The 23,861-nt window shown below is 39.1% G+C and overlaps 1 protein-coding gene across 1 annotated transcript in view; it reads right to left on the reverse strand.

Moving 5' to 3' along the window:
• Window positions 1-23,861, reverse strand: part of GFM2 (GTP dependent ribosome recycling factor mitochondrial 2) — a 63,525-nt gene that overhangs the window by 6,348 nt on the left and 33,316 nt on the right. The window contains exons 11-19 of the mRNA XM_034656365.1: window positions 23,468-23,616; window positions 21,711-21,851; window positions 21,527-21,626; window positions 19,804-19,993; window positions 16,173-16,247; window positions 14,863-14,873; window positions 8,646-8,784; window positions 2,999-3,178; window positions 1,155-1,270 (exon numbers count right to left, since the gene is read on the reverse strand). Coding sequence (XP_034512256.1) covers window positions 1,155-1,270; window positions 2,999-3,178; window positions 8,646-8,784; window positions 14,863-14,873; window positions 16,173-16,247; window positions 19,804-19,993; window positions 21,527-21,626; window positions 21,711-21,851; window positions 23,468-23,616 — 1,101 coding nt within the window. The remainder of the gene's footprint in view (window positions 1-1,154; window positions 1,271-2,998; window positions 3,179-8,645; window positions 8,785-14,862; window positions 14,874-16,172; window positions 16,248-19,803; window positions 19,994-21,526; window positions 21,627-21,710; window positions 21,852-23,467; window positions 23,617-23,861) is intronic.

Raw genomic sequence — 23,861 nt, forward strand, 5'->3', positions numbered from 1 at the left:
AGGCAGACGCCCAACCGCTGTGCCACCCAGGCGCCCCTAATAAGCAAGTGTTTTAATGCAAATCTATCACCTACAGAACTCCAGTATTCCCACACTGAGAGGAACGCACAGAATCAGCACTTAGCACACTAAGATCCTGTGAGTTACTTCAGCTCTGGTATCCTACTGAGGCAAGACACTCAAGGACACACAGGCAGATAACCATGCTAAGATCAGACTGCTTGATTACTTTCCTAAGGTTAGGTGCTTGAAACTTTTTTCAGTGAGACTTCTCTGATTTCAGTGATCTTTGATTAAGGTAGTCTTACTCAGATAAACAGGGACTCCAAAATTGAAACTAATATTCCATCTTTAGTGTTTTTTTTTTTTTTTTAAAGATTTTATTTATTTATTAGACAGAGATAGAGACAGCCAGCGAGAGAAGGAACACAAGCAGGGGGAGTGGGAGAGGAAGAAGCAGGCTCATAGCGGAGGAGCCTGACGTGGGGCTCGATCCCACAATGCCGGGATCATGCCCTGAGCCGAAGGCAGACGCCCAACCGCTGTGCCACCCAGGTGCCCCTCCATCTTTAGTGTTCTTTAGATCACAGTCCATCTTGGGCCCGGCTGACCCCCAAAACGTCCCCTACTCAAACTACCAAGCTTACCTCTAACAGTTGTGTGTCTGGGATGAGGAAACCAGAAATGCCGACTAAGGAAACCTGCCTCCCTGGCAAAATCAGAGATTTCCTGGCCATCGTGCTAATTTCCTAGGTTCTCTTTCAAATATAACCATGGTGATTAAGAACTCAAAGATTCCCCAAGGTACAAACCCTTCTTGACTACAGGACTGAGAAGGCAACATTAACAGTCTGAGGCACTGGGGCACCAGGGTGGCTCAGTTGGTAAGCATCTGCCTTCGGCTCAGGTCATGATCCCAGCATTCTGGGATAGAACCCAACATCGGGCTCCCTGCTCAGTGGGGAGCCTGCTTCTCCCTCTCCCACTCCCCCTGCTTGTGTTCCCTCTCTCGCTGTCACTTTGTCAAATAAATAAAATCTTTAAAAAAAAATCAGTCTGAGGCTCTGCCAAGCACGGCTGCCTGTGCAGCAGTGATGCACTACTGCCAGGAGAGTCACCTTAAAGCAGAAAGGATAACACAGGTAGTTCTATACCTTTTGTATGCATCTCGAGACACAGGCAGAAATCATCGTTGTGGAGGTACCAGGATGAATTACCAGTGAATGTAAAGTAATCGCCACATCTTGAATTGGGGATCCAAGCAATGGTCCTAGGCAAGGAAAAAACAACTGTGTTAGCACTCAATATGCAGTGAGGAGTAGATACAGGGAGAGGACTTCTGGTTTCCAGTTCATGGAGGCAGCTTATAAGCTGTCACTCTGTCCCAGGAAGTAAGAAGCGGAACAGACAGAAAAATCAGCAACTCTTCTTGGATCCATAAGAGAGGAGAAGACAAAGGACAAAACCACTGCCCCAAACACTTGAGAGACAGGTGAACATCGGAAGTCACAGCTTCCTGGAGCAGAGGCTCACTAGCCCAGGAACCACTGCCAGGGTAGGAAACCTCAACTATAACTGATGAACTGCTGGAGGCTCAGTGTGGACAAGTCTGGGAGTTAAAACACTCCAGGGGGACCCAGTCATAAATCATAAGGTGGACCCCCCACAATTTTGTGAGGTTTACCTACAGGAGCTCAAGCAGGTTCTTACCCTAAGTATCAGAGAAAAATCTCCTTATACTTCTGACAGAAGGGTAAAGAAACCATTCTGTAATACTCCAGAGCACACTGTTCTTACAAAGTCCTGCTGTCAGCGGAAACCAGTTAACTAGAGCCTAACCAGCAGGGGCATTAGCAGGACCTAACCGACTTGAGTGATGTACCAAACTCCAGTCCACCCTAGCAGTCCTGTCCAGCCTGAGGCCAGTGGAAAAAAAAATAAACATGTGTGCAGCTCCCAGTCCAGAGGCACGGGCTCACTGTAAAACTGAATCCTAGTCCTAGGGCTAGAGAATACTTCCCTTTCCCCCACACCTGATCTCCACATTACTAAAGGCATGTTTACAGCCATTCCTTTTACCCAGTACATCATGTCTGGCCAGCAAGAAAAAATTACAAGGCATATTAAAATGCAAAAGCACAATATGAATACAGAACAAGCATCAGAACCAGACATGGTAAGGATGTTGTAATAATCCTAGCACATGATTGATTTGCTGAGGACTCTGATAAAGTAGACCACATGCAACAACAGACAGATGGGCATTTAAACAGAGAGAGGAGAAGTCCTAAAAAAAGAACCAAAAACAAATCCCTGAAATCAAAAACACAGTAAAATAAATGAAGAATGTCTTTGATGGGCTTATAACTAGACTGGACATGGCTGAAGAAAGTGCTGAGGTAGAAATTGTATCCGTTGCCCCGCGCTGGGCTCCCTGCTCAGAGAGAAGCCTGCTTCTCCCTCTGCCCGCTGCTCCCCCTGCTTGTGCTAACAAATAAATAAGTAAAAGGAAGGAAGGGAGGGAGGGAAGAAATTGTATTCATAGAGACCTCTAAAATTGTGAAAAGCAAAGTGAAGATGGGAAAAAAAACAAACGGGCGCCTGGGTGGCGCAGTCGTTAAGCGTCTGCCTTCGGCTCAGGGCGTGATCCTGGCGTTCTGGGATTGAGCACATCAGGCTCCTCCGCTAGGAGCCTGCTTCTTCCTCTCCCACTCCCCCTGCTTGTGTTCCCTCTCTCGCTGGCTGTCTCTGTCAAATAAATAAATAAAATCTTAAAAGAAAAAAAAAAAACCAAACCAACCAACAAACAAAAACCCCCCACCTAGAACAGAATATCCAAGGACTGTGGGAAAATGGAAAAAGGTGTAACATACACATAATCAAAAGAGATAGTAAGAAAATACTACCAAAGTTGGAAAAAAAGAATTAATCTATGATATTAGGAGTGACTAAGTGGTTGTGTGTGAGACTAACGCTTACTCTTATTTGAGTACCTTACCTTGGAGGCATGCACTGTGAATTCCATTTTCAATGGCCTCTTGGGAGACCTTTGGAAGATCTTCACTAACACTTGCAGCATACTTGATAACTGGCGTAACAGAGGATGTTTCAATTGGTTTTACTTCCAGCTCTACAGTCACAAGATGCCGTTTGTCTCCTAAAGTTCTATCTAAGGTATCTATGAACAAATTGATTATAGTACCTCAGAGATTTGTTCCAGAAAGATATCAAGATGCCGCAACTTGCAAAATTACAGTCAACAAGTTCAAAGTCTCAAAGAAGATAAAGTGGGAGAAAATATTACAATGGCACTAAATACAATATAAACATGACAGAGTAAAAAGTTCTACCAAGAAAGCGTTTGCTTCTGTGTTCACCAATGTTAGAAGCCAGGTGTGAATCACTGATCAATATTGCTTCAGTGCTGAGATGTGTTGAGGCAGATGATCCCACAAGTTCTGATATGCAGATGACTCATTTAAACTTTCTGAAATATCTTATGTGACTAAAATTCTTTTAATTCCAAAACTTTTATTTAACTAGAGTACAAAAGGTTATCTAATGAAAATTAAAAGGCTTTTTTAATTCTGTCAACCCATAAACTGCTAACTTCCATATTCTTCCAGTAATGTTTTATGCATTTTGGGCTTTTCTCAAACTAGTGACTTTTTAAAGATTGAAAACAGCATCTATCATTTGCTAACAACCTACACCTGTCACCAATCTCCAATATTTTACTAAAACAAAACTACGCTGTATTTATGTGAGGGACCATGTAACAGAGTAACATACAGCCCAAAGTAAAATTGAGAATTACAGCTTACAATTCCTCTTTATGATTCCTTTTTGAGCTAATTTTTATACTATGAACTATTTTTTACTTAAGGGATCATTTATGAAACCTAAAACTACTGAGAAATAGACCATTACCAGTAACCTACAAGTCTTCCAAAGCAACCGCTATCATGATGTATTTAATCATTCCCATGCTTTTCCTTAGTCATATTACATATGCATGTATCCCCAAACAATACAGTTCACTCTGCTGTGTTTTGAATTTGTTATCCTATTATGTACCCTGCAACTTGCTTCTTTTGCTTCACATTTTTTCTAAGATTTTATTTATTTGAGAGAGAGAGAATGAGCAGGTGGGAGGGGCTGAGGGAGAAGGAAAAGCAGGCTCCCTGCTCAGCAGGGAGCCTGATGTGGGGCTCGATTCCAGGACCCTGGGATCGCGACCTTAGCTAAAGGCACATGCTCAACCAACTGAGCCACCCAGACACCTCCCGCTTCACATTTGTAGGTCCTCTGGGGTGATGCATGTTGATGTAGCTCATTCTTTTTCATAACTGTAAAATACTCTATGGTATGAATAGAGTACAACTTATACATTCCCTGTCTGTAAACATTTGTGCTGTTTTTTCTTACAGGTTTTTTATTACAATGCTATTATGAAAATTCTTATATCTGTCTCTCAGTGCACATGTGTAAGAGTTTCCCTAGGGCATAAACCCAGGAGAAGAACTGCTGAGTAGTGCAGTCTGCACACAGTCAACTTCACAAGGAAGATACCAAGTTGTTTTCCCAGTGGTTATATAATTTACACTCCCATCAGAAGTTTTTAGGAGTTTCCATTGCTCAACATCTCACTAACACTTGGCACTGTCTGATTTAATTCTTACCAATTCTACTGGTGTAAAATAGTATCTCATAAACTGCATGATCCTAATCATTACTAAGAATCTCTTAATATGTCCATGGGTTTTCTGGGTATCTTTTTTGTGAAATACCGTTGAATCTTTTTTGGTCACATTTCTCTTGGCTGTCATACTTTCAGTGATCTTTAAAATTTGTTTATATATTCTGGATATTAATGTTTTGACCCTTTCTATATAATGCAAATATCTTTCCTCAACTTTTATCTTTTTGCCTTCTTTATAGTGTATTCCAGTAAACAAATTCTTCATTTTAATAACATCAAATTTATCAATCTTTTAGTTCACGGTTTCAACTTTTGGTGTTCTATAAGTCCTACCTTATCCTGGTTACTAGGATATTTCTGTATTTTCTTTCAAAATTTGAAGATTTTCCTTTCATAAAGTTTTGGGGTTTGTTGTTTTTCATATATTAGCTTTTTTTTTTTTTAAGATTTTATTTATTTGACAAAGAGAGAGGGAACACAAGCAGGGGGAGTGGGAGAGGGAGAAGCAGGCTTCCTGCTGAGCAGGGAGCCAGATGCAGGGCTCGATCCCAGAAAGCTGGGATCATGACCTGAGCCAAAGGCAGACGCTTAACGACTGAGCCACCCAGGTGCCCCAGCATTTATTTTCTTCATACTTCATACTACAAGGAAAATTCTGCATCTCTTCTTTCATGTTTAGGGTTTTTTTGTTTGGTTTGATTTTTTTTTTAAGATTTTATCTTTTAAGTAATCTCTGCACCCACTGTGGGGCTTGAACTCATAATTCTGAGATCAAGAATCACATGCTCGGGGTGCCTGGGTGGCACAGCGGTTAAGCGTCTGCCTTCGGCTCAGGGCGTGATCCCAGCGTTCTGGGATTGAGCCCCACATCAGGCTTCTCCGCTGGGAGCCTGCTTCTTCCTCTCCCACTCCCCCTACTTGTGTTCCTTCTCTTGCTGGCTGTCTCTGTCAAATAAATAAATAAAATCTTTAAAAAAAAAAAAAAAAAGAATCACATGCTCTATAGGCAGAGACAGCCAGGCACCCCCATGTTTTAGTTTTCTGATTCAACTGCAAGTGATTTTTATGTATGGCATGGAGCGGGAATCTAATTAAATCTTTCTGTATGGATAATTATCATAGGCCCATTTATAGAATAGTCAATCCATCCTTGGCCACTGAACTGCAATAATGCTCTGACATAAATCAATTTCCACATATGTATGAGTCTGCTTCTAGGTCTTCTGGTTTGTTCCACCGGTCTATTTGTCTGTAGTTTAATTAGTATCATAAACCACTGTGGCTTTATAATACGTATTCATGTCTGACACACTTCTTTGGGTTAACTTGGTAACTACACGATATCTAGTCTTCTTATCTATGAACACTGTGGTTGTCCATTTAATTTGGTTTTTGTAATGTAACTTTTTAAAACTTTCTGGATGTACACAATGTCAACCTGCCCCTCATTAATGATTCATCATCATATTGCTACAGCGTCTACTTACTAGTTGTTTACCTTGCAACTAATAAGCATCTGTGTGGAGGCCCTTTAAAGACTATGCAAATATGCTGCTCCTCCAGACACCCAATATTTAACGATCACAAGAGTTGCAAAATGGCTATTTTCCTACTCCAACCCTCCTCCTCAACATCTAACAGTCAGGAGTTGGAATTCCACTCTAAGGAAGAACTCCCTCTTCCTCCCCATTTGTTTATCTATTACCAGTAGGGACTCATGAATCCCTACTTTGTCTCAATGGCCTATAATTACTAGACTTAAACACTATTCTAATTCATTCAGATATGGCCAGCAGAGCCTCTTCAAGTTGGTTCCTGTGTCCTTATGACATTCCCCTACAATATAGAGCATTTCCTTCCTTTTTAACATACCATAATGTTCTAGTGCCTGTTTATTCTTGATGGACTCTTGTTCCTTACTAATACTTTCTATCTCTTTTATTTCTTCAAAAATATAGTTCTTTTATATCCTGCATCCAATAATTCCAATATCAGAAGCCTTTGCTGTTTTGACTGATGCTGTTTCTACTGCCTTTTTTGCTCATTGTGCCTTTTTTCATGATTTTGTAACCTGAAAATATTTTTTGAATTGTGATTTAATACTCCTTTATCTATTGGATTTTCTTTGAGGAATGGGTTAAATGTACATTTATCTAGAGGCCCTATGTTTGTTTTTTCCAGGATCTTTGTAATATTATCAATTCATGAGCACTTTATACTAAATTCTTTGTTTGGAGCTTTTCTCCAAAAAACTGGTTCTTACGAATTTAGGTTAAAAACCCTATCAGAAGCCAATGGTTACAAATTCCTACAATTTTGCCCCTTGCCCCCAGAGACAGACAAGCTTCCTTGTCGTCTTCTTTTTGTGGAGAAGATTTTCCCAGTTAATTATTTCCATGAGCATGTGACCCTCAAGCACTAGGTTAGAGGTAACTACTACAGATACCTCCAGAATAGCTAGCTGCTTTGGTGCTGACTTCTTTTCCGAGATTCTTGCTCCAGCTTTCTTTTTGACTGGAAATTTCCATATGTTCTAGCCAGCTCAGACATTAATTTAAAAGATGTTATTTAGGGGTGCTGGGGTGGCTTCGCAGGTTAAGCGTTTGACTCTTGATTTCAGGTCAGGTCATGATCTCAGGGTTGTGAGATCAAGCCCCGTGTTGGCCTCTGTGCTGAGCGTGGCGCCTGCTTAAGATTCTTTCTCTCCCTCTCCCTCTGCCCTAAGCCCCAGCTTGCACACGCTCTCTTTCTAAAAAAATAAAAGTAAAAATAAAGATCTGCATTTTCTCAGCATTTCAGTTTTTCCAGATAAAAAGTCCAAAACCAGAAATCCTCATTCCTCATATCACTTGCTCCTACATTCCGCTTGTTCAGTTTTACAAGTTTTACTGAAAAGTAACCACCTGGCCTTTTTTATAAATCATTGAGTTACATCTGGTTATCCTTAACATCTTTTCTCTATGATTTTTTCAGAAATCTCTCCATGTTTACTCCTTGTGGAAAAGGAGTGATTGTCATGTTCCTGTGCTTAAGAAAACCAAACTGAAACTATCATATATAGAAAAAGCATGAATTCTTAAATTTTGGGAAACATAAAAACTGTACTTTCCCAAGAACATCATCAGCATAACATTATCATATTAAATAGATGAAATTATTTTCCACTCACTTATTATAGAGTAAAAATAACACATCAACTTCAAATTCTTTTTTTTTTTTTTTTAAGATTTTATTTATTTATTCAACAGAGATAGAGACAACCAGCGAGAGAGGGACACAAGCAGGGGGAGTGGGAGAGGAAGAAGCAGGCTCAGCAGAAGAGCCTGATGTGGGGCTCGATCCCACAACGCAGGGATCACGCCCTGAGCCGAAGGCAGACGCCCAACTGCGGTGCCACCCAGGCGCCCCTCAACTTCAAATTCTTATACTCATTCTGGTAGTGAGGATTAGTATGAGCCACATACACCAAGCGCTTTTTCTACCCCATGACCACCACTGAAAAGCATATTTGTTTGGTAAGGCTCATCGTTTGCTTGATGTACTGAGTGGTAAAAGGAGAGCTGGGTTAAAACAAAACAGAACCAAATCCAGGGGAAAAAAAAAAAAAGAAAACACACACATAAAATTTATGCCTGGGGCTCCTGGGTGGCTCAGCTGATTAAGCATCTGCCTCTGGCTCAGGTCAGGTCCTGGGATTGAGCCTGAGGGCCACCCACCCCTCCTAGTCGGGCTCCCTGCTCAGTGGGAAGCCTGCTTCTCCCTCTCCGTGTCTCTCTCCCTGGTTGTGCTTGCTCTCCCTGTCAAATAAATAAAATCTTAAAAAACAAAAACAAAACCCTATGCCCACTGATGGAAGATACTAGGGACTAAGAACCCTGCTTTCAGAAGACAGATCCTGGAGAGAAAGAAACAGAAACAGCAAATTCTAAATGTTTTGTTTTACCTGTGGCATGAACTGCATTTAGGATGGTCTCTCGGTATGCCACCTGGAGAGGCCCTAGATAGGTTTCCAGTCCATATTCCCTTTTGATTCGGTCATGAATAATCTCAATATGTAACTCCCCCATACCACAGAGGACGGTCTGGTTAAAAGAGGAAGAAAATAAAACCAAGATCAAAAAAAATTATGTTTATCACAAAATACTATATAAAGGTATGATTTCAATGTTATTTTTCATTCATTACAAACCAAGTTTCTTTGCTAATTTCTTTTGGCACCTCCTCAAAACAGTTTTTAACTTTTCTGGGTGCATAAGTCAATTAAAAGTGAATTGTTTGGGCACCTCGGTGGCTTAGATGGTTAAGCGTCTGCTTTCGGTTCAGGTCATGATCTCAGGGTCCTGAGATCAAGGTCCATGTCAGGCTTCCAGCTCATCGGGGGGTCTGCTTCTCCCTCTCCCTCTCCCTCCCCCCTACTTGTGTGCTGTTTCTCTCTCAAATCAATAAACAAAAAAACCAAAAATAAAAAATATTTTTTAAAAAAGCGAATTGCTGGAGCACCTGACTGGCTTAGTTACTAGAACATGCAACTCTTGATCTCAGGGTGTGAGTTCAAGCTCCACATTGGGCATAAAGCTCAGATAAAAAGAAAAAAAAATGTTTTTAATTTAAAAAGTAAATTGCTAGGCTATTCTGTCCTTATTATGAGATAGTTTAATCAGGCAGGTAGCACCTGGCTAGTACTATACTTCCCAACCATATAGCTTAGTTCTGGTCAATGGAACAGGAATGTAACGGATGCTGGCAACTTCTGGGTTATACCTTTAAAAAAAGAATAAAGCTGTTCTCTTACTGAAGATGTAGCAAACTGTCTTGAAACATGCAGATGAGGGAAACATCTTGTTAACTGAGGGGGTGAAGAGGATAACCTTTTCTGAAACATTCCCAACCACACTGGTATATTCCACTCATCCTGGAGACCTTATAGTTTTGTGAGTAGTCAAATCTTTCAGACTAGTTTGGACCTTTATTCAACAAAGAAACTGACCTTTATCTTCTTTGAACTGGTGTTATTTAGGGCCTTTGTTAGAGTAAGCAAAATTTGTATCAAAACCAAGCAAGACAGGCTTTTTATTTTTTTAAAAAGATTTTTATTTATTTATTTGAGAGACAGCATGATCAGAGGGAAGAGGGAGAGGGAGAAGCAGGCTCTCTGCTGAGCAGGGAGCCCAATGCGGGGTAGGGGGTGGTGGGTGGGGGGCCGGATCCTCGGACCCTGGGATCATGACCTGAGCTGAAGGCAGACACTTAACCAAGTGAGGTGCCCAATGCATGCTTTTTAGAAAATTTCTGTAGAACAATGGTTGTTATTCCTTAAGAAGGTCTTTGTGTATGAGAAAAAGTACAGTGCAAGGAATCCATACTTGCTCAATCTTATTCATATGCCACCTACGTAGTGAAGAATTAACCTCACCCAAAGAGAGATATGGCCCTTGTCTTCAGCTACTGGTATGTTATCTTTAGGGCAGGATGCTGCCTGGCAAAGTATCTGTTTGTCTGGGGGCTTTGTCCACCAGATTGTGTAATGATGTGATTTATGATGTGGGCTTTGGAATTGCCCTATCAGTTCCAACCTGGAGAGTAAAAGTAGCAGCCTCAACTTATAGGAGGTACTAGAAACTAAAGGTCAACCACATAAGCAGTATGTGATCCAGCCTTAATAAAAACTCTGAACAGGGCTGGGGTGAGCCTCTCTGGTTGGCAATACTCTTTATCAAAAGCTTAACACATCCCTTTAAGATGAAGGAAGACAGGCGTTTAGAACTCTCCCAGATTCTGCCCTGTCTCTTCCTTTGGCTGGCTCTAATTTTATCCCTTCACTACAATAGAATTATAAATGTAAGGAACAACAAAAAGGATTATTTTGTGTACAATTGCTGTTCTTTAATATAAAGTTAAAGAAGTGGATTATTTGGGAAAAACAAGTTGTAGAACAATACAAATAGAATGACTTGTTATAATCTATATCTGTGTGTGTGTGTGTGTGTGTGTGTAAGAAATACACTGTGATTTATAACACAGCATAACAGAAGACATTTGGTAGTGTGAAACGTTATTCACATTTTCAGTTGTTACCTGCGTAAAAGTAGAATGGACAAAAAGGGAAACTTTAATTTTGTACTTTGTGAGGCACCTTGGTGGCTCAGTCAGTTGAGCGTCTGCCTTCAGCTTCGGTCATGATCACAGGGTCCTGGGACTGAGCCCCACATCCGGCTCCCAGCTAAGCAGGGAGCCTGCTTCTCCCTCTCCCCCACCCCTGCTGGTGCTCTCTCTCCTGGTCTCTCTCAAATAAAATCTTAAAAAAAAATTTAGTACTTTGTACCCTTGTGTGTTGCTATTTAAAACAAACATGTATTGGCATTTTTTTAATGAAGGTTTTTTTTTTTAAATAAAAAGTTTAACTGCTTGTTGTATCCTTCAGCATTAATTACTACCTCATTTAGCTGGAATTCGGGAAATAAAATACATCCTGTTTTAAAGATTAACTAAATCAGTTTATCCTTAAAGACAAATTTATGATCTTTCAAAGGAACTTTTTCTAAAATCTTAAACTTTACCTGCCTTCCTAAAAAGATGCAGCATAGAACGTGTGTTCTTCTACTGTATGTAATACACACAAACTTCTTGCCACCTACTTTAGCTCTACTTCCTCCCACGGTGTTAGGACGTAAGCAGTCACTTCTCCCCCATCTTAGGTGAGTTAGTGACATTAAAAGCACCTTTGCTCCCTCCCCTTAGTATCCTGAGTCTATAAACCTTAGCGTTAGAGGGTCAAGACTTTGTCTTAGGGCTGAACCTTATTTCAAAATTTCACAAAAGGCTGTCTTCTGGAAAGCTGAAATGATAAAGAGTGCTTTAGGTAAGTGAGGTATAATTATACTGAGAAACTAATAGCTTGACAGTCAACATGATAATCAGAAATTTCTATTATGAGAGAACCAAAAGAGAAAGTTTTTTCTTTCAGGGGCATGAACCAATCATGTTTTAGATATATGCATTTAAATACACATACACACACACACATACTATTATTGAAAGATTTCTGGGGACCTGGAATGAGAGAAAGGCTTGGGGGGGGCAATTTTAAAGCTCTTTCAGAGAAAAACATGCAGCCAAGGATCCTTTATCCAGCCAAAGCTGTCATTCAGAATTGATGGAGAAATAAAGACGTTCCAAAATCGCCAGTCATTAACCAATTTCGTAACCACGAAACCAGCCCTACAGGAGATATTAAGGGGGGCTCTATAAAGGTAAAAAGGCCCCAAGAGTGATACAGAGCAGCAAGTCACAACCGATACAAAGACTTTAAAGAGAAATGGCATCATTAAAATCATATCTGTCAATAATCTCTATCAATCTAAATGGCTTAAACTCTCCCATAAAACGCCACAGGGTTGCAGATTGGATAAAAAGACATGACCCATCCATTTGCTGTCTACAAGAGACTCATTTTGAACCCAAAGATGCATTCAGACTTAGAGTAAGGGGATGGAGTACCATCTTCCACGCAAATGGACCTCAAAAGAAAGCTGGAGTAGCAATTCTCATATCAGATAGACTGGATTTTAAACTAGAGGCCATAGAGAGAGATACAGAAGGGCACTATATTATTCTTAAAGGAAGTATTCAACAAGTGGATATGACAATTATTAATATATATGCCCCCAACAGGGGAGCAGCAAGATACACAAGCCAACTCTTAACCAAAATAAAGAGACATATAGATAAGAACACAGTAATAGTAGGGGACCTCAACACCCCACTATCAGAAATAGACAGAACACCCTGGCAAAAACTAAGCAAAGAATCAAAGGCTTTGAATGCCATACTCGACGAGTTGGACCTCATAGATATATATAGAACACTACACCCCAGAACCAAAGAATACTCATTCTATTCAAATGCCCATGGAACATTCTCAAGAATAGATCATGCTCTGGGACACAAAACAGGTCTCAGCCAATACCAAAAGATTGAAATTATCCCCTGCATATTCTCAGACCACAACGCTCTGAAATTGGAACTCAACCACAAGGAAAAACCTGGAAGAAACTCAAACACTTGGAGGCTAAGAACCATCCTGCTCAAGAATGACTCGATAAACCAGGAAATCAAAAAACAAATTAAACAATTTATGGAGACCAACGAGAATGAATACACAACGGTCCAAAACCTATGGGATACTGCAAAGGCAGTCCTAAGGGGGAAATACATAGCCATCCAAGCCTCACTCAAAAGAATAGAAAAATCTAAAATGCAGTTTCTATATTCTCACCTCAAGAAACTGGAACAGCAACAGAGGGACAGGCCTAACCCACTGACAAGGAAGGAGTTGACCAAGATTAGAGCAGAAATCAATGAATTAGAGACCAGAACCACAGTAGAGCAGATCAACAGGACTAGAAGCTGGTTCTTTGAGAGAATCCATAAAATTGATAGACCACTGGCAAAACTTGTCCAAAAACAAAGAGAAAGGACTGAGATTATTAAAATTATGACTGAAAAGGGAGAGGTCACGACCAGCACCATTGAAATTGCAAGGATTATTAGAAACTTTTATCAACAGCTATATGCCAAAAAACTAAACAATCTGGAAGAGATGGAGGCCTTCCTGGAAACCTATAAACTACCAAGACTGAAACAGGAAGAAATAGATTTCTTAAATAGGCCAATTAACTATGAAGAAATTGAGTCAGTGATAAACAACCTTCCAAATAATAAAACTCCAGGCCCAGACGGTTTTCCTGGGGAATTCTACCAAACATTCAAAGAAGAAATAATACCTATTCTCCTAAAGCTATTTCAAAAAATAGAAACAGAAGGAAAGCTACCAAACTCATTCTATGAGGCTAATATTACCTTGATCCCCAAACCAGGCAAAGACCCCCTCAAAAAGGAGAATTACAGACCGATTTCTCTAATGAATATGGATGCCAAAATCCTCAACAAGATCCTTGCTAATAGAATCCAACAGTACATTAAAAGGATTATCCATCATGACCAAGTGGGATTCATACCTGGGATGCAAGCATGGTTCAACACTCGCAAATCAATCAATGTGATACATCATATCAACAAGAAAAGACTCAAGAACCATATGATCCTCTCAATTGATGCAGAAAAAGCATTTGACAAAATACAGCATCCTTTCCTGATTAAAACCCTTCAGAGTGTAGGAATAGAGGGTACATTTCTCAATCTCATAAAAGCCATCTATGAAAAGCCTACTGCAAGCATTATTCTCAATGGGGAAAAGCTGGAAGCCTTTCCCTTAAGATCAGGAACACGACAAGGATGCCCACTCTCGCCACTATTATTCAACATAGTACTAGAAGTCCTTGCAACAGCAATCAGAAGACAAAAAGGGATCAAAGGTATCCAAATCGGCAAAGAAGAAGTCAAACTGTCTCTCTTTGCAGATGACATGATACTCTATATGGAAAACCCAAAGGAATCCACTCCCAAACTATTAGAAGTTATAGAACAATTCAGTAAGGTGGCAGGATACAAAATCAATGCCCAGAAATCAGTTGCATTTCTATACACGAATAACGAGACTGAAGAAAGAGAAATTAGGGAATCCATCCCATTTACAATAACACCAAAAACCATGCGTTACCTTGGAATTAACTTAACCAGAGACGTAAAGGACCTATATGCTAGAAACTATAGATCACTTTTGAAAGATATTGAGGAAGACATAAAAAGATGGAAAAATATTCCATGCTCATGGATTGGAAGAATTAACATAGTTAAAATGTCCATACTACCCAGAGCAATCTACACTTTCAATGCTATCCCGATCAAAATACCGAGGACATTTTTCAAAGAACTGGAACAAATAGTCCTTAAATTTGTATGGAACCAGAAAAGGCCCCGAATCTCCAAGGAACTGTTGAAAAGGAAAAACAAAGCTGGGGGCATCACAATGCCGGATTTCGAGCTGTACTACAAAGCTGTGATCACAAAGACAGCATGGTACTGGCACAAAAACAGACACATCGACCAATGGAACAGAATAGAGAACCCAGAAATGGACCCTCGGCTCTTTGGGCAACTAATCTTTGATAAAGCAGGAAAAAACATCCGGTGGAAAAAAGACAGTCTCTTCAATAAATGGTGCTGGGAAAATTGGACAGCTACATGCAAAAGAATGAAACTTGACCACTCTCTCACACCATACACAAAAATAAACTCCAAATGGATGAAAGACCTCAATGTGAGACAGGAATCCATCAAAATTCTAGAGGAGAACATAGGCAACAACTTCTATGACATCGGCCAGAGCAACCTTTTTCACGACACATCTCCAAAGGCAAGAGAAATAAAAGATAAAATGAACTTATGGGACTTTATCAGGATAAAGAGCTTCTGCACAGCCAAGGAAACAGTCAAAAAAACTAAGAGACAGCCCACGGAATGGGAGAATATATTTGCAAAGGACACCACAGATAAAGGACTGGTATCCAAGATCTACAAAGAACTTCTCAAACTCAATACACGAGAAACAAATAAACAAATCATAAAATGGGCAGAAGATATGAACAGACACTTTTCCAATGAAGACATACAAATGGCTAACAGACACATGAAAAAATGTTCAAAATCATTAGCCATCAGGGAAATTCAAATCAAAACCACACTGAGATACCACCTTACGCCAGTTAGAATGGCAAAGATAGACAAGGCAAGAAACAACAATTGTTGGAGAGGATGTGGAGAAAGGGGATCCCTCCTACATTGTTGGTGGGAATGCAAGTTGGTACAGCCACTCTGGAAAACAGTGTGGAGGTCCCTTAAAAAGTTAAAAATTGAACTACCCTATGACCCAGCCATTGCACTACTGGGTGTTTACCCCAAAGATACAGACGTAGTAAAGAGAAGGGCCATATGCACCCCAATGTTCATAGCTGCATTGTCCACAATAGCCAAATCATGGAAGGAGCCGAGATGCCCTTCAACAGATGACTGGATTAAGAAGCTGTGGTCCATATATACAATGGAATATTACTCAGCTATCAGAAAGAACGAATTCTCAACATTTGCTGCAACATGGACGGCACTGGAGGAGATAATGCTAAGTGAAATAAGTCAAGCAGAGAAAGACAATTATCATATGATTTCTCTCATCTATGGAACATAAGAACTAGGATGATCGGTAGGGGAAGAAAGGGATAAAGAAAAGGGGGGTAATCAGAAGGGGGAATGAAACATGAGAGACTATGGACTATGAGAAACAAACTGAAGACTTCAGAGGGGAGGGGGTGGGGGAATGGGATAGACTGGTGATGGGTAGTAAGGAGGGCACGTATTGCATGGTGCACTGGGTGTTATACGCAACTAATGAAGCATCAAACTTTACATCGGAATCTGGGGATGTACTGTATGGTGATTAACATAATATAATAATAAAATTTAAAAAAAAAAAAAAAAAAGAAAGATTTCTGGGATTAAATAATAAAATGCATACCTGTCCAGAAAGGATCCAGCTTCACTTTCAAACTGGGATCTTCACGCTGAAGGCATTTCAGTGCATAATCCAAATCTAAGGGATAAACAGTTAACTGTTATTTTTACATTTTTTAGATAATGTGACATATGTTCAAATGGGGAAAAAAATGAACAAGCAAACAAATTTTGAAAAAGAACATTTCAAACAGCTATAAATGGTTTGTAGAAAATAAAAGAAGATGGTAAGATAGTGATAGGAGTAACGTTATCTGAGACTGAATGATCTGGGAAGGCCTCTCCAAGACAATTTAGATGAAGACATAGAAAAGAATGGCTTGTATGCAAAATCGCGAAGAAAAAGAATTCCAGACACAGGAAATGGCTGTGCAAGGAATGGTTTTGCTAATGGAAAAATAACAAGATGGCCAGGGTAGCTGGATATCAGGGGGCAAAAGGGAGAGTAGCATCAGATGAGGAGGCAAAGGTGTGGCAGGAATCATATCATGTAAGGTTTTGTAAGCCAGGGTAAAGAGTTTGGATCTCCACTGGGAAGCCACTGAAGGGTTTTAACTGGGACAATAACCATCTGATTATGTTTCACAAAAATCAATCTAGGAGCTGACAAAAAAGTAAAATGCCTTCAGAAACAGAAGCAATAATGAGAAACTGGCAAAAGGCACCTAAATCACATCATGAATAAAGAGATGCTAAAACGATCACTCTATGATGAATTATCACACCCAAAGAGGAAGAACATATTATTTATAAACGTTAAATATGGCCTCTTAAGTCAAGTGACACTTTAATACAATGAACTGTTCAGTGTACTCTCCCTCTCTACAAAAGATGTTAGAAGTTTCACAGACAGAAAGTGTGGCTCAAGAAAAGAGCTGAGCAATGGATTAATGAACCAACCTTATCAGTCACACAGTTAGAGCGGTCTTAGGGATATAAATTTCTAGATATGCACTGTCCAAGTAGTAGTCATGAGCCATCTCATCAGGATATTACTAGTCTAAACTGATGTGTGCTCTAAGTATAAAGTACACACTAGGTTTCAAAGACTTAATGTGAAAAAAAGAAAGTAAAATACCTCATTAATTTTTTATATTGATTATATGCTGAAATGGTACTATTTTTGATATACTAGATTAAGTAAAATGTACCATCAAAATTAATTTTGCCAGTTTACTTTTTTTTAACGTGGCTCTAATTTTAGGTTAAAGTGGATGTTGTGTTTCCACTGCACAGTGTTCTTCTAGACTCCTGATATCCCAAAGTTGGGATCAAGGATCAGCAACACTGGCAACACCTGGAGCCTATTAGAAATACAAAATCTCACATTCCAGACTGAATCAGAGTCTGCACTTAACAAGAATTCCAAGAGATGTATTATACACATTGAGGCTAAGGGGCATTATCTTAAATAATATCTTATTTTCAGACTTTCAAAGAAAGAAATAATACGACACTAGGGCTCTTGGAATGAAAACATAGTAACTTTACTGTATATAACAAATTCACTCAAAAATATTTATAAAGAATATTTATAAGTCTATCTTTCAGGAGTTTATTGGGTGTCAGGTGCTAAAACAGGAGGACTACGGGGTAAATACAATGAAGGCCAGAAAAAAGAATATGTAGATCTATGTGAAAGAATTCCAAGGGAGACTCTAGGAAGTCCCCTCCCCTGTGGGGCTTAGGACCTCTAAGCTAATGCCCATTAATCAGACTTACTTTGGACACTAAACTTTTTCTCCTCAAGCAGTTAAAAGCTGAGGCTTTTTTAGATTTAAAATTGGCTGGTGCAACTTAACGGCAGTCCCACAATTTGAATTCACATACCCACACCATGTTTGAAATGACTTTCAAATGTATTTTTAAGAACTCCGATTATTTTGTTTGAGCAGCCCCTGCTCTACAGTACCTGAGTACACCTGATATAACTAGCATGGGTGAACTCTGATGTAACTGGGCAGCCCGATTCTCCTCCACTGGAGTCAAGACTACACTTAGTTGGCCTCAGGGCATTTTAAGCTGACAAGAAAACTGCTGCTGCACTCGTTGTTACTTAATCGCTGTTCCTTTACCAACTGGACAAGCACAGACCTAGTTCCCTTCAGTATTTGCAGGCTCTCTTAGACCAGTACTCAGACTTCTTCTGTGTGAACTCCAGCTAGACTGGTGAGGAACCGAAACCCCTAACTTGGCTAGGGATCTTTCCCTTCCTTACCCCCTCAGTACTCAAGATGACATGGGGAGGCAATAAATGGCTGCTTTCATTTTTTCATCATCTGTAAGTCCAAATTGTTTTCAAGTGGCAAAAATGGCTTCTCATACCACCTGTAGAACTAGGTTTGTCCTTCAAAAATTTAATATAGGAAATCAGTGAGAGCCTCAAAAAGAAATGATGCTTAAGATGAGATTTTCTAAAGAAAGAGTAAACAATTTCCAGGTGGACAAGGTCAGGGCATGCCATCATAAGACAGAACAAATTAAAAGAAACAGCAATGCAAAAAGAGCATGGTACCTTCAGGAAATTGGAACTAGTTTATTATGTTAAGTATAAGGTGAGAGTATTCTATTTTATTTTTGTTTGGTGAAAGAAGAGGGTTCAGAATGAAGGAGGAAGTTTCAAGAAATGAGGCCAAGAAGAAGACTGGTATCAGAGACTGCTAGTGGTCTTCCGCTCTATTCTGCTGCTGCCTAGCTAAAAGACTGCATCTATCAGACTCCCTTGCAACTGAGTGGCCGTATGTCTAAGTGATAGCCAATGACACAGAAGAAATTTTAAAAGGGAAAGGGACACATCTTCCTCTTCCTTAATCCATTCCTCTGTCAGGAACGCTACTGGGATGCCAAAGGCCCTAGCAGCAATTGTGCTATAACTAAGGATAGGAGCTATGCACTCAGAGAGTCAGGGCAGAAAAACTGGAGGCTGGGTGCCTGATGACATCACCCTCTAACCCCTGGGCTACCGACTCCAGACATATTTTACAAGGGAAAGAAATAAACTTTTGTCATTAAAGCAACTGTTATTTGAGGGGGCTTCTGTAATATGTAACCAAAGCTAACTGGAAATAATACAGCTGAAATCATGATATTTATATAGCACATTAAGGAGTCTGGGCTTGTGCTGTAAGTAATGAGAAGGCACTAAAGATATCTGAGTAAACAGGCTAAAGAACGAAGCTCACAACACTCAACAACGTCAAACAGCATTAACTATAGTATATAAGTATCTCCACTGAGTTCTAAAGGTTGAGCTAGAAAACAAGGAAAAGGAGCATTTTATAAATGATGATGAGAAAATGAATGAGTTATGAATCAGTAACTATCAAATCAATTATTGGAACTGGAAGGGCAGTCCTGACACGAGTTACTTAGAATGTCACAGACAGCACCACAAGAACAAGAGTAAGGAAGACTATGATATGCAAAAAATGGCTAAGATCTAAGAAAAGAATAAATAAAAGGAGTTTGTAAAAATCAAAACATCTTAAATAAAAAATGAGACTAAATCACAATACCCACAAATTCTGATAAAACTGAACTCAAATCACGTAAGATATCTTTTGAGAGTATAACGTAAATATTTCTATCTACATTATGAGAGCACTAATTAATTAATATACTAAAACTATTTGTACCTGGCTGCCTAGCCACTGAAGGGGGCTCTATGGTACAGAAGAAAACAGGTTCTGGAATCTCCACTCCAGCCAATAAAAGTTTCTCTGCTTCATTGTTTTGTCTATGCTTCTTTTCTCCTTCCCTTTCGGCTCGACGAGCTGCAGCTAATGCACTGGACTTGGACGAGACAATGGTGTCTCCAGTGGCAGTCTGTAAGCAAACAAGATGCTCTGGAACAAAACAGGCTCTTGACAATCACTCAGTTTCCACCAAGATCCACCAAATAGGAAAAATTTTCATGTGACACTTCCAACAGAACTTAAAACAGAGACAAATTCATAAAGCTCATTATAACTTCGCAGAGGTAAAGCTAATTTAACTTGTGTAAGAATTCCAAAATACTGCTATAAAATCCTAACAATAAAATACACACTCTCTCACACACACTACACATCCAAAATTTATCTGGTTAAACAAATAATGTACCTTCCTAAATTTTCAATCGTGTCAAACTAGGTTAATTCTACTAGAAGTCCATTATAGAGTTTTACCACCAGTAAAAATTTATTAGTTTTACAAAAAAAAATCCTCTATTAACTAAAATAAACAAACATAACTAGAATTCTCTAGACTATGCAAAACTGATAGCTTCCTTATAGACGTCAATTTTTTAACTGTAATTTCACTTTTAAACTTTAATATTACAAAGTTCTGTGCCAGCTTCCTTCTCTGTAAAGATATTCCTACTGAAGCAATATTTCAAATGTACTTCTGTAATTCCTTCCAATATGTACGTGGAGCTCATGCCTTCAGGTGGACAGAGGACATTTTCAATGCTAGAAGTTCAATATTTGGACTGTGGAAATTTTATTAAATAAAATCTTTTTAAAAAATAATATATTTGAGAGTGAGAGAGCATAAGCAGGAGGCAGAGAGAAAAGCTGACTCCTTGCTGAGTAGGGAGCCCAATGTGGGGCTCAATCCCAGGAGCCTGGGATCGTGACCAGAGCCAAAGGCAGACGCTTAACCGAATGAGCCACCCAGGTGCCCTGACTGTGGAAATTTTATACTAACGGATCCTGAATCCTGCAATTAACCATAAAGAGTTTAAAAAAATGTTCATAGTAACAATGGTTATCCTAAATGCCAAATATACCAAAGTTTAATGAGAAAATGTATTCAATTTAATCCATATATAAATGAAATGTCCCTATAGCTCTAACCTAGCAAAAACACATACAGCATCAACTATTTTCATCCATTCAACTGACAAAAGTTATGAACCTCCTACTACGTGTGATACACTGATCTAGGGACTAAAGAGACAGAACAAAAGAAACTAAAATCCTTGCCCTCATGGAGCCTTTATTGGCAAAATATCTTCAGTTACTATCTGGACTGTTATAAGGTTAAACTGTCAGCAGTGACTGAAACAGGAAGAAACCTCAATAACAAAATATTTATTAAACTTAAAACACAGGTATGTATCCATGAATAGAATATAGTTACTCTTCTACCTGAATTTGAACTTTACATGAATATAATCCATACTGTTCATAGTCTTCTGTAATTTTCTTTCTTTCTACTATGAGATTCAACCATGTTGATGAATATGCTACAATATTCTCTATCCCGCTATTGATGGCTATTTGGATTGTTTGTGGGTTTTTGCTACTGCAAAATATCTGCTTCTAATTAAACATTTAAGCTATTATTTTCTCAAGAAGCCATCTGGTCACTTACATGTTTAAGGCCAACAGTCAAAGCAATGTTACCAGCAGTCAGGGAAGGGATTTCTGTATGTTGGTCAGCAAATGGCAGAAGAAGACGACTTATTCTCTCCCTGTAAAAACCATGATTTGTATTAGTAAAAGAATTTTTAAAGAAATGAGTGCAGTTTTAGAAAATAACCTAAGCTTCTACTTACGTGCAGTTTCCATTAATATTATAAATGGCCGACTGGGGTTTTATCATGCCTGAGTAAATGCGCAGAAACACCAGTGGTCCCCGCTGCTTGTCATGAAGAACTTTAAATGCCAGGGCACATAAGTCACCCTTATACCACTGCCTACAAATTGAGACATTCCAGAAAAGCCTTTAAAATATACTTCCCATGTATCTATACAGATCAGAATCATTCCACAAACTTAACCTTAACGTCCTCCCTCATATCTTCTAGTTTAGCTACTCAGACTGATTAAATAATGTCAGCACTAATTACCTCCCTTCCTCCACTCGACTGAATTATTTAATGGAGATCTTATCATTGATTCTTCAAAACTAGAAATAATGGATTCTCCCCCAAATATTACCTCTACTTGCAAGTAATTCTACTACATAGAGTTCATTCCTAAGAAAATAGACCTAAGGACATCAAACCACTTCTCATAAAAGCCCGTACAAGGTATACATACAGGCAGATGCTTTCCCATTACTACTTTCACTCCCTCCCACCTTCTCTCCAATCACATAACCATAGAAATCTACACTATAAACTTGAAACTGTTTACACAGCCAACATTCTTACAGACTGATGTCCTTAAATTAGTGTGCGTTAAGTTTCAGAAAGTCTGAATCCCTTTGAAATTGCCAAATTCTGTGCATAGGTACAATTTTTCTGAGGAAAAGCTCCATGTTCTCATTAGTTACAAAGGAGCCCACGACTCAAAGCAGGTGAGACACTTCTATTACAGAACTTCTCCAATCTTATCCCTATTCTCGCCAACTTTTAACTTTAGTAAATACTTACAGTCTACCATATACTAGAAACTGTTCCATATGCTTTATCAATATTAACTCATTTGATTCTTGTAACAATCCAGTGAGATAGGTCCTATTTTCTGCATTTTACAGGTGAGAGGTTAAATAACTTGGAAGAGCTGGGATCCAGGCAGTACACAGATCATGCTCATAATCACTTCACCATTAATGCATCTCCAACTGAGAGATATGAAAAGTGATAATGTCCTACTTAAAGGATTAAAGTCCATTCCTGCCTGCCATTTTGCACAATGCTCACCTGTATTTTAGAGGATTTATTACTAAGTACAAAGCTGTTAGTGACAAGAGAAGTAAAACGATGACCTGTCTTCACAGCCACAAAGTATTTTGAGCTTATTAAAAATCTTGAAAAGTAGTATAAACGTATTTACCGAAAATTTATCAAACATCCTCACTATACTGCTTATTTTTTTTAACCAAGACAACATGATAAACACTTGTACTTTTATACAGCAAAAAAGCCAGACATTCTACCTCCATCTGTAAACATAGGAGGTTACAAAAGATAATGACAGGGGTGCCTGGGTGGCTCAGTCGTTGAGCGTCTGCCTTCAGGTCAGGGTGTGATCCCAGGGTCCTGGGATCGGGCCCCACATCAAGCTCCCTGCTCTGCTGAGAGCCTGCTTCTTCCTCTCCCACTCCCTCTGCTTGTGCTCCCTCTCTTGCTGGCTGTCTCTCTCTGTGTCAAATAAATAAATAAAATCTTAAAAAAAAAAAAAAAAGAAAAAGATAATGACAAATATACCTTTCAAATAAAATTTCATATAGCTCTATATTATTTACAATTATATCCTTCACCAATGTTATTTTAAAAATGGTGATTCAACTACTCTTCGTGAAACGAGACCTATCTGCCTGTTTTCTCAAGGCTGTAAGATTTGAATCTATGGCTTGCATACTCACAGAAATTCAGAGTTGCGCTCTTCGGGTGAAGGCAAGTACATAGTAATAGCATCTAACAAGGGCTGAACCCCTTTGTTTTTCAGGGCACTTCCACAAAGCACAGGCACTGCTGTCTGAGCCAGTGTTACTCTGTGTATTGCAGTCTGTAGCTATAAAGCAGAGATGTAAGCATTCCATGTGCAGTATACTGGCCATCATTTTTTAAGGCCTTTATTATTATTAATATTTTAATAACATTAAACACTACTTGGTACCTTTGATATATATTTAAAGGTTTAATGTCTGTCTCTCCACCCATTATAAAATCCATATAAGCATTATAACAAGTCCCATAAAAACACTGCTGAATCCCCAGAAACCAGAAAAGTACTTATTTTAAGTAGGTGTTTAAAAA

This window comes from Ailuropoda melanoleuca, chromosome 3 (genome assembly GCF_002007445.2).
Source record: "Ailuropoda melanoleuca isolate Jingjing chromosome 3, ASM200744v2, whole genome shotgun sequence".
NCBI classification, from domain to species: Eukaryota; Metazoa; Chordata; class Mammalia; order Carnivora; family Ursidae; genus Ailuropoda; species Ailuropoda melanoleuca.